This window comes from Liolophura sinensis, chromosome 7, assembly GCF_032854445.1.
Source record: "Liolophura sinensis isolate JHLJ2023 chromosome 7, CUHK_Ljap_v2, whole genome shotgun sequence".
NCBI lineage: Eukaryota > Metazoa > Mollusca > Polyplacophora > Chitonida > Chitonidae > Liolophura > Liolophura sinensis.
In genome coordinates this window covers 15,952,748-15,964,832 of record NC_088301.1, presented here as the reverse complement: position 1 = coordinate 15,964,832, position 12,085 = coordinate 15,952,748, and the positions used below count along the sequence as shown (strand labels likewise).

The 12,085-nt window shown below is 41.0% G+C and overlaps 2 protein-coding genes across 2 annotated transcripts in view; one reads left to right on the top strand and one right to left on the bottom strand.

The window, feature by feature from the left end:
• The window catches only part of LOC135470687 (putative ferric-chelate reductase 1 homolog), a 241,580-nt gene that overhangs the window by 201,755 nt on the left and 27,740 nt on the right, over positions 1-12,085 (bottom strand). The gene's annotated exons all lie outside the window — the stretch shown is intronic.
• On the top strand, positions 1,342-7,078 carry LOC135469675 (uncharacterized). Its single transcript, XM_064748227.1, has 3 exons — positions 1,342-1,409; positions 5,511-5,667; positions 5,840-7,078. Exons 1-3 carry the CDS (start codon positions 1,342-1,344, stop codon positions 7,076-7,078), a joined length of 1,464 nt encoding a protein of 487 aa, XP_064604297.1.

Genomic DNA, 12,085 nt, shown 5'->3' with positions numbered 1-12,085 from the left:
GAAATGTAAAATTATACTCTGTTGGACGTAAAGTTGACGGAAAGCAATGAACTGTATATAGTTGGCTAAAAAGTCATACGAGATAAGAGAATGGATCCATCAAGATGACTTTGTGAAACTTGGAGAAATGTGAAATGATGATAAGTTGAGATTTTTTTTGGTAAATCTGTAATGCAATGTGGACATGTTTTGAAGTGAGCCATGGTGCCAGACAACGTGTGTGGTGGTGGCGGTAGTTTGTTTACTGGCGTTACCATTCTAATGAATAATGCACTCCACTCTAGTGCTGAAACCAAGTAGTGTTCACGTTAATGCATCATAACACAGAGATGAGAATGAACTATACTCTTAATTTTCTTCTAGTACATGGAAGCAGGAATCTTACCGTAGCTTCGAAGACTCTACCAGACTTCTTGCCAGGCCTTAAAACATTGCCTGGGGTAAGATCAAATGCCGATACTTTGCCAGTACGGATGCCTAGTACTGGAGCCATCATTTAGGAGAACTAGATTATTTTCATCTATAAACTCAGCAACTGTACGATCATTAATATCTGTGTTGTCACTTACCCATAGTTCGTTATGAGCGTTAAAATCTCCGCACAACATTACTGAGCCGTCCAATGACTCAAGTAATTTGCCCAGGTCACGTGGCTCAATTTTATTGCAGGGATTGTAAAGATTTACAATGTAAAAACGATCATCACAGTATGCAGTTTTGTAACGCTGACATTCAAATGACTGCAGATTAGGTAGCACAACTTCTTTAAAAGACAAAAAATTCCTAATAAACGTTACCAACCCTCCTCCAGCACGATTGACTCTATCAACATGGAATATTTCATAGTCAGGGTATGTGTCTAGATGGGGTTTTAAAAACGTCTCCTGTAAGCAGAAAACATCTGGTTTATCTGCAAACGATGACAGAAAAAAATTTAAGTTCTTGACCATGTGAATACAAGGACTGTATATTCTGATGAAAGAGATTGAAACAAATAATTAAACAAAGAAGACCAAACAGAAGATGTTGAACTCATACCTTGCAATCCATTATATCGAGCTTTTTTTTGTACATTAACATATTCATTAACTCAGCGGAGTGAATTATATTCGTGCCAAGGTGACGCTGAGCACACTCCGCAAGATGTCAGAATTCTTAGGTATTTTACAACAATGAAACAAAATCTCGGTGATGAAAGCAACTATGTTCGTGAATACATCAGGCGCAAGACTATCGGTTTGTACAATCTCATTGTTTTCTGTTTGAGTTTCAACAGAACACATTTGGGGCGTCGGTCTTGGTGGGTGGGATTCATTCATGACAGGTGTATTATGCTGTACTATGGCTGTATTTGGCTATGGGCCATGGGAAATTCCACTGCTTGCAAAGGCTGTGGGTGTTGACCCCTGGTGGGAGAGGGAAGTTCGAACTTTATTGACCGAATTGCCACGGACAGTTTTCAGTGCAGCTGCATAAGACATATTTTCAGTTGCTTTTATGAGCTGCGCTTTGATCCCCTCTTTATAGGCCGGACAGCCTTGGCATACAGCATTAAGTTCTCCCCCACAGTTACAACATTTTGGGGGCTCTAAATTAGGACAGTTAGGAAACTCATGCGCCCCACCACATCGAGGACATCTGGCCGACCCTTTACAACGCATTGCTATATGCCCTATTCTCTGGCATTTGTAGCAACGAACCACAGCAGGAATAAACTGTCTGAGTGGAAATACCTAATATCCCAATTTTACTTCTTCTGGAAGTGATTTACGGTCAAAATGTAGTATCATTACGTTGCTAGGAGACTTATTCTTTCCGGTCTTTAGCCTTTCAACTTTACAACATTTCTCGGATTTCAGGATATCTAAAATTTCGTCCGGAGATATATCGTCTAAATTGCCGTATATAACACTCCTTGACAAAGACTTGTTTTGTACAGTGCAGGTCATATCTCTACCCATGATACTGCTTAGTCTCAGCAGTTTGCAAGATTGTCCTGAAGAAATACATGTCACAATCAAATCCCCCAACGGCATTTTTCTAACCGACTTTACATTACCCACTGCCTTTTGTAATTCTACTCCTAACTTTATAGGACTGAAGGCCGCGATAGGGACATTACCAACAGCCGACATTATAACATCCAGGCTGCTATTTATACAGTCCTGGCGGACAGTTGTCTCTTTTGGCTTTTTACCTCGAGTATAATTTTCGCGAGTATCATTTTAGGGAGACCGGCTTCGTTTACTTCCGGCAACAGAAGTTGGAGTTTGAAACATTTCCATGCCTTCCTCTTCCATAATTGGCTTGGTCGCTATATACACAATCCGTTTTCTTCCGACATGTATAGAAAGCGGTTTCCAATCGTGAAACATTGTCCACTCCATAGAGACCAATCATATTTTGTTCAGTAAGGTGATGTATTTCTTGTTGTTCTTTATTGTGTGTATACACCTTTATAGTTTTCTTGCTGTGGAGACCCGCTCGTCCATGACCATTAGGCTGCGGAAAATCATTGAAACAAATAGAGGATATTTAAATTACATGTGTGAAACTATAGATGTAGATTGAATGGGAAGAGTAATTTTCAAGTTCTTCTGAGAAGACATTGCAGGGGTCATAATCAACACATATATAGAGAGAAAAAGTATTCTTGCAAAGAAGAAGACTATCGAAATAAGATAGGTCCGGAGACATTATAACTTATAAATGGATGAGGCACTACCAAACATACATTGCCAGTATGCAGCATGTATTAAATGTGCGATGCGACCGCATTGGTAAGAAGCTCCTGGGTCATTACGCTGCGATAGAGCGCTAACCAAATGAGCCAAGGAGGCCCCCGCACGGTTGTATGTCTGCAGTGAACGATAATTTAGACATATACCACACCTTTAACTTTGTCGGTGCCAAACGGATTCCGCTTCCATGACGACGTGATTAAATTTATCTTCCAGACCCACTTTGTCTTCCTAGTCAAACGGCTTTGGCTTCCCACACATCACCAGATCCGTCTACATCCTCACTTACTCTTCTCCGGCCAGTGTATCACTCGGATCAACATGCAGACAGTACAGCGAAGTCATGAATAGAAGAAATGTTTTTGATGTAAAACATCTTTCTTTTCGTATGGAAAAAATTGCGGTCTTCCAAATCGCAGGTGACTGAGATACTACCTTGTGCGCCAATACTTTAGAGAAAGACAAACAACATGGAGAGCGTTCGCACGACAGTCGCTATGAACACCGACCTTGCGGAGTCAAGTTATCCTAATGCCACAGAAAATTACTTCAACAACCAGTTACTGATTGTTAACAGATCTGTGCTTATCACATCTTTTGTCATTAGAGGTTGTATTTGCATTTTAGGAACTCTGAGTAATTTGTTGTTCATCCTTGCCTTTATCAAGGAGAAAAAACTAAGGACTTCTTGTAACTGTCTTATCGGCCATTTCGCGTTTGTGAATTTGTTGATATGTTGTTTCGTTTTACCAATGAGACTGAGTGCCCGGGCAGGAAAGATGTCTTTTGGTTCCTGTCAGTTAGAAAAATGGCTGACTGCTTTCCTTCCACACCTATCTGTGCAAGCACAGTGCCTCATAAGCTGCAACCGGTATTTCCTCGTTACAAAGCCCAGGTTTGTGTATAACAAATGGTTCACTAGGAGGCGTGTTTTACTGTACATTGCTGCAGGATGGACTTTCGCTGCGGCATGTGTAGTGCTGGTAGATGTCTTTACCGAGACGCCTAAAGACAAAACCACTGAAAACTGCGAAGCCACAACTCCTATAACCGGAACAAGAAAGCTGAACAACTATATCCTGTGGTTGCTGCGTTTTATATACTTTGGAATAACCTTAGGCTTTTACGGAATCCTCATTCGCTTTTTGCGTCGGATTACATTAACCATGAGACGGAAAAATAGAAGAGAAGCAAAGGCGTCTGTGACATTTTTCTTTCTTTTACTTGTTTTTGCCACATGTTTTATCGTTTCTCCGATTGCCCTGTGTGTAATGTCGCAAATCAAAGAAAATTCAAGGAACAGTATCACGTATTTTTTTAAGGAATGTTTTCGATATCTGATTCAGCTGAACTATTGTGTGATCATTGTTTTGTATGGTTACAAGGTAAGGTATTTTAAAGACGCCATAAAAGGCGTGTTTCTTCCTTCTTGCGCTAACAAAATCGACCACACATCCAAGCCTCTAAAACTAGCTATCATTAATGTCATTCCCTGCAGAGAAGGTGGTAAACTGAACTCCACACAGAACAAGAGGAACAACACAGCCATTCTACATTTAGGTGACTAGAACTGTCTTTCAGATAGATTACTCCTCATACTGATATGTTGGAAGTCCATTTTATTGCAAGGAAAATGCAGTAATAGAATACTTTTCCTGATTCGTAATATTAAAGACCAAGACCAACAAATTTTAACAGGGGTTCATATCTTTGCTCGATGCCTTTTTTATAAACGTAGGACATGTGCCCAGGTAAATTAGTCTTAATGCAAACTATTAATTAACAAATTTCTAAAAAGGAAAATGCCACACGTGGTGCATGTAGGCAGTTCAACAACAACATAATGTTAATGTCAACATACACTGTCCGACCATGTGACAGCGGTGTGCTGTGATTGTTTGCCATATGTATTGTCCGTATGAAAGACACACAAACAACACTTAAGTCCAACATGGGGTGTCGATTGTTGTATATTAACCTACTTGCATTCATATGTGTCTTGCTCACGACTGACTCTGTATATGACCTCGCTCTTCCGTGTAGTCTTTTGACAGCTGAATTTTGCTTGCGGAAACCCTATGATGTTATTCGGTATACCAACTACACTTTCTTGTTTTTGTTATTTTCCCTCACTATTTTGATCTTTTGTTATATTTATCACTAGTGTATGTGTATATTACGTTGGCTTACACTTATAGACTAAGTGAATAAGTGGAGCAGTTTGTATTATATGATTATATATGCATAAAACAATGATAATATTTTTTCCAGCATTAATTTACAATATTTTTACGTTTCTTAATTGTGGGGCAAATTGAATCCATTGGATCACTTCACTCAAAGCTTTTATACGTGCCACGCAGCAGTATACGCTTTCATACCATTCGTTATATGGATATGCTATGACCTGAAAAAATAGAAAAAATTATAAGAAGCATGCAACCGGCAGACATTTCCGAAATATAGTTAGTAATTTACAAACTCTTGCTCTAAATCTTCAATTTTTTCAACCTCTAAAGCATCTTTTCCAGTTGAATTTACCGATACAAATATTATAAAAATGACACTGAAATGCCTCGTTTGTGTCTTATAAAACTTGTACCCTGTTGTGTGGAGATGTTTCCAAATATTAGGTACCGAGGTTGAAAAGGTTGAAGACTTAGGGTACTTCACACGATAAAGCAGACAAAAAGGACGTGAAGTTGTGCTTTCCGAGTCGGAAATCTTGTAACATTTCTTAACATCGTGGTTAACGTTATGATAATAAAGTTACGCCCCTCCCATCTCCACTCCTCCTCTCCTCCCATCTCCACTCCTCCCATCTCCAATCCTCCCATCTCCACTCCTCCCATCTCCATCCCTCCCATCTCCATCCCTCCCATTACCACTCCTCCCACCTCCATCCCTCCCATCTCCACTCCTCCCATCTCCACTCCTCCCATCTCCACTCCTCCCATCTCCATCCCTCCCATCTCCACGGCTCCCATCTCCACGGCTCCCATCTCCACGCCTTCCATCGCCACTCCTCCCATCTCCACGCCTCCCATCTCCACTCCTCCCATCTCCATCCCTCCCATCTCCACTCCTCCCATCTCCAGGCCTCCCATCTCCACTCCTCCCATTTCCACGCCTCCCATCACCACTCCTCCACTCCTCCCATCTCCACTCCTCCCATCTCCACTCCTCCCATCTCCATCCCTCCCATCGCCACTCCTCCCATCTCCACTCCTCCCATTTCCACTCCTCCCATCTCCACTCCTCCCATCTCCACGCATCCAATCTCCACTCCTCCCATCTCCACCCCTCCCATCTCCACTCCTCCCATCTCCATCCCTCCCATCGCCACTCCTCCCATCTCCACGCCTCCCATCTCCACTCCTCCCATCTCCACTCCTCCCATCTCCATCCCTTCCATCTCCACTCCTCCCATCTCCATCCCTCCCATCTCCACGCCTTCCATCTCCACGCTTCCCATCTCCACGCCTCCCATCTCAATCCCTCCCATCGCCACTCCTCCCATCTCCACGCCTCCCATCTCCACTCCTCCCATCTCCATCCCTCCCATTACCACTCCTCCCACCTCCATCCCTCCCATCGCCACTCCTCCCATCTCCACCCCTCCCATCTCCACTCCTCCCATCTCCATCCCTCCCATCTCCACTCCTCCCATCTCCGTCCCTCCCATCTCCACTCCTCCCATCTCCAGGCCTCCCATCTCCACTCCTCCCATTTCCACGCCTCCCATCACCACTCCTCCTCTCCTCCCATTTCCACTCCCATCTCCACTCCTCCCATCTCCATCTCTCCCATCTCCACTCCTCCCATCTCCGTCCCTCCCATCTCCACTCCTCCCATCTCCAGGCCTCCCATCTCCACTCCTCCCATTTCCACGCCTCCCATCACCACTCCTCCTCTCCTCCCATTTCCACTCCTCCCATCTCCATCCCTCCCATCTCCACTCCTCCCATCTCCGCGCCCCCCATCTCCACTCCTCCCATCTCCATCCCTCCCTTCTCCACGCCTCCCATCTCCATCCCTCCCATCTCCATCCCTCCCATCTCCATCCCTCCCATCTCCACGCTCCCATTTCCACTCCTCCCATCTCCATCCCTCCCATTACCACTCCTCCCATCTCCATCCCTCCCATCGCCACTCCTCCCATCTCCACCCCTCCCATCTCCACTCCTCCCATCTCCATCCCTCCCATCTCCACTCCTCCCATCTCCGTCCCTCCCATCTCCACTCCTCCCATCTCCATCCCTCCCATCTCCACTCCTCTCACCTCCACATCCTACAGTCTAAATGTACATTATATGAGGGTTAACTTCAGTTATTAACTACACAAGTGCCGGATACGTATATATGTATATATTCTTTGGGTTTTAACGTCGTACTTGGAAATTTTTCAGACATGTGACGACGATAAGTCATTAGGTGCTAGTACATATACTGCATCTTTTTGTGGCAGGGCGAATCCATGCCGCCACTGAAGCATCATGCTGAAGTGTTCTTTTTACTTGATAAGCTTGTTTTCGTTACGAAGACTTCATTGACTCTGATAACGTAAATCAAACCGCGATAAATTTTACTCTAAATCCTGATTCTAACACAGCCATATCTGAAAATATTTTAAAATTTTAGTATAACATAATTTTGATAAAAGAAATTCATTTTATCCCTTTAAGACTTCACGAATGTGCGACTTCAGATTTCAAGATAAGGAAATTCTATTTGACAAAAAATAATAAAGCTTGTATTCATGGAGAAAAGCAAATGTGGTCTTTGTTGCTGTGTGGAGTTTGTTCTAACCATATCCCATTCTTGCAATTTCAAAACAAAAGGAGTGAAATTTTAAACACAAATTTTAACCATGTAGTGTCCGATATTTATGCACGCCAATTATTTTAGTATTTCTTTTGTATATATACCGCAAACAGTACATCATTACACAAATAAAATGATTACTAACTGAAACTGAGTTTACACAACGATCCAAGCGAAGTAGATTCAATGTATACCAATATTTATACCACACAATACTCATATACTTTCTTTGTACATATATTTCTGAATATATGCGATGATGCTTTAATAATAGGTGTTTGTTTGGTGAAGAAAACGTCAATTTCTAGGTAGGTATATATGTATATACTTATATATGATCAACAATGTAACAAACGTTAGCAGTAAATATAGATAAATGTGCGCTTTTTTTTGCTTTGTATTCTAATATAAAATAATAATAGTAAACGGTATTGGTATATCTTCCTTTGTTATGCTTCATACACATATATGTTATGAAATCTTAACCATGTGATGTTTGCTCCACGTACAAGGCATATGTAAATAAAATGTCAGAAAACAGACATTTATATTCCTATATTCTTGGACGCTCATCTATATTCTGTGTCAATATCTTCTCGATTGATATGTTCCCAAACACTGCCGTGTAAATTGGGCACATTCACATTTTATAGAATTTCCGTCAAACTGTTGGCATGCGTATACATTTAGTATATACATTTGGTGTCCTCTGCTCTTGCAGATTTCGGGAGCCTCCGTGGCCGAGATTAGCGTGCCAGAGCAGCGCAATGACGCAGGAGCCTTTCACCAATGCGGTCGCTTTAAGTTCAAGTCCAGCTCACGCTGGCTTCCTCTTCGACCGTGCGTGGAAATATTGGTAGTAGGTTTCCTACGGGCACTGTCCCGTTCCCCCAACCATAACGCTGGCCGCCGTCGTATAAGGTTCTTGAGTACGTGGTAAAATACCGATCAAATATAAACAAATAACTAAGTTAGACCGGGCCACCAGACTTTAACAGTCTATAGACGAAACTGCCAACTTACAGCTAAAATGACATAAAAATATGATTATCGTACTGTTAGGAGACGAGCGATTTTCAACAAACGTCAGAATGTGCGAAAAGTCACAAGATAGTCGTCAACCGCTTATTGCGACTAAGGACCCTAAACAGCTAGCTGTAACAGCCAAAAAATTTGAAAATTTTCAGTTTCTAAGGCCGGGTTAAAAACTGCACCGCTATATGTTTGTCATAATTTCAGATAAAACCTGTTAATATCATCTTAACTTTGTCTTAGGACATAATGATTTATAATTATTAATTCATGTTTTCCATCGCGCCAGAGATTAAATAAATTCAACGAAGGTTTGTACAGGACTGTTTGATTATGCTAAGTGTAACCAATGGTCCTTGCTACCACCGTGTCCAGGACAGCATAGAAGGTGAAGGAATATTTAGGCTTGAGATGTGTTTAATTTTCCGTGGCCATATCATTTGCAATATACTGTCATTATGTCTAAGCTGCACACTACAATGGCTCTTGTCCCGCAATAATTCTGACTTTGAATCGCCTATTCGTGAATATTCGTGAATATTCGTGAATATATATATATATATATAGACAATAGCGTTAAAATTATGTCACATTCACCAGGCGTAGCTCAGCATTAAACGGAAGTGCAACGGCTGGTTGACCCGTAACAGTATATTGGCTCGGATGGGGCAACTTGCTTGCCTTCGGTAAGTCGTCTCATTGACGCAGCATTAGGTAAAAGAGCGGAGGAAATTCGTCCTGCAACAAAGAGGCACATTACATGCATTCTAAGGGCTACTTCGTCGTCATATGACTGAAAATTGTTAAGTACAACATTTAAACCACAAACACTCACTCATTAAATTTTTGAGTCGTCTGCCGTGGGCTTCCTCCGAAAAGACATACACTCTTGAACATTGGGAGTGATACCAAGATGATATACAGTTGGTGACAAACTCAACTTGTTGATATAGCTTATTAGTTTCACTGTATATATATATATATATATATATATATATATATATATATATATATATATATATATATATATATATATATATATATATATATATATCCAACTTTGCATCATTTGCGTGTGTATTGTGAGTTAACTCTTTCATTTCCTAGACACGGCATTTTCACATGAGATGATGTTATACATGGTAGTTAAAGGATTACATAAGGTCGCACGTGAGTAACGTTAAGCCGTGAAGATTTAAACAGCTAACACCCGTTGACTTTGAACTAAAAATATGTGCTGGTTCATCAGTTAGCTGTCTTCCAACCTGGTTAGCTCGTGACGATTTTTATCTCCTGTTCATGTTGGTACAGTTTTTGACCTACAGTTTTCTTTAAAGGCGAACAGGCCAGACATAAGTACACGGCAGACAATCCAGCTTTACATCATTTGCGTGTGTATGGTGAGTTACTAACCTCCGGACTTTCACAATATCAGTTATATCTACTTAATTACTTGTATGTGGATATCATATTTATATTTTACCAGAAAAGTTATTAATAAGAAGCCCACTACTTGACTATACGTCAGGTCCACAGAAATTCATAATCACGTATATATCAGTGCCTTTCCTGCCTTAGTTGTTTTGTATGCTCGGTAATTTAATTGAACTGGCGGAATGCAAAGAAATCTGTGTCAACATTTTAGTTCATTTAATTGATTCACACTTTTCTCCATACTCAAGAATATTTCACTTATACGACGAGAGCCAGGATTATGGTAGGAGGGATTACGGTAGGAGGGATACTCACGGCCATCCGCAGGTTGCTGGCAGACCTTCCCACGTAGGGCCGAAGAGGAAGCCAGCATGAACTGTGCTTGAACTCAGGTTGACTCATTGGTGAGAGGCTTCTTGGTCATTGCACAGTGACAGCGTGCTAACTCCATCGGCCACCGAGTTCTCTTCAACATTTCAATCATTGACTTCACAGACTGTAAAGTGTGGCACGAAATGTATCCCAGGTGAAAACTATAGTTTACCGGCCTGAATCGGAGAGCCAAGCGAGGCAGCAGCAAGAACCATTTTTAAAGTCTTTGTGTATGAACGGACCCGGGTTTGATCCCGGGATCTCCCGACTTAGATTATATTCGACTTAAAATCTCAAGCATACATACACGTGCATATCTATACACCAAGGGACAAATGTCAGACCAAAGCTGGAAGTGCTGGTAATGGAATTGGGTTCACCTTGTTTAATATTCACAGTGAAACATCGCGGGGGCGTTCCATAGGATTGGGAATATGCGGGAAGGATACACAGTGCTTGGCATTTTGTCAGTGTTTGTCGTCTCGTCTATCCAATCACTTGTTTGTCCCTAAAAAATGGATTTATCAATCAACCAAAACGTACAATATTGTGTTGGAAGAGATGCGGAACAGTAAACGCATGTTCGAAGAACGAAGAATTGATATATATTTAACCTCAGTAGTTAAGTATTTGAACAACATTTTTTGACGCTTATAAGGGCCTTAAAATGTGGAGAAAACGTTATGTTTTGGAAAAGAAATATACACTGCAGCCGGGTTCAAATTGTGTAGAGTATAATTATAATTAAGGATTAACTGTAATATTTTTGGATTTATTGGGGCATAAAGGAAAAAAAATACCTACGCAAACTGTATGAACCCACGAAGCAATAAGACGTTAAAAACGGTCGACGGACTACATAGTTGTAACGTACAGAATAGGTCTCGGTACTGTTTCAATCGTAATTCCTTCCAAATAACCTGTACCGATGCTGCTGCTTGCTGATGTGAATATAATACGGACGGAGACAGATATATTTAGAGTGTTCTGTTCGTAATTTTACATGCGTGCCTTCAATCTCTCTCAGTTGTATTCTTAGAAAAAATAGTCCAATGCGTGGGTGTGGCTTTTTTTCGGTTTATTGAAGCATGCACGCAAAAAACTGACCAGTCCGTTTGAGCCTTACAAACGTAAATTCAGGAAAATTAAAAATATGTGTTAAAAATTCTAACACATAGCACGGCATGGCATCGTTTATTTATCATGCTTTAAAGCGTTCCCTAAACACCATTTGTCTGCGCAATATCGTCATCATTTTTGTCGATATGACTCTACATATGGGTTAGACATCCTTGTCTGTTGTTACCATTTTTTTTTACTCTGTTTCCTTTTCTGATCTACCTTTACAATACACATTTAACTTAATGTACGTAGTATATATTAATTATGTGTATAGCACTCATTGCATTGATGAACGATATTTGCTTGACCAAACAAATATAAATAAGATAAACCCCTTTATTTTTGTAATCATTATTTACTTTATCCCCGATCCTGTTCATAGTAGATACGATGTATTTATATACACAATACGTTTCATATCCACTGAATTGGTGAATGTGCCTATTGTCGTGTGATCAAATATTTTGGCACATAGTTGCCACCAGTAAAGTATCTTAATACTGAAACAATTTGATACATTTTCCAACAAGCGCTTAAACAGAGACCCTGTTTGATCAGTA

What these genes read in the sequence shown, in the direction of transcription:
- LOC135469675 (XM_064748227.1), top strand. Translation starts at nt 1,342, where the DNA reads ATGGCTGTATTTGGCTATGGGCCATGGGAAATTCCACTGCTTGCAAAG. An exon ending in GCTGTGGGTGTTGACCCCTG is followed by an intron (nt 1,410 to 5,510) that starts GTGGGAGAGGGA and finishes ATGATAATAAAG; the next exon opens with TTACGCCCCTCCCATCTCCA. An exon ending in TCCCATCTCCACTCCTCCCA is followed by an intron (nt 5,668 to 5,839) that starts TCTCCACTCCTC and finishes TCCCATCTCCAG; the next exon opens with GCCTCCCATCTCCACTCCTC.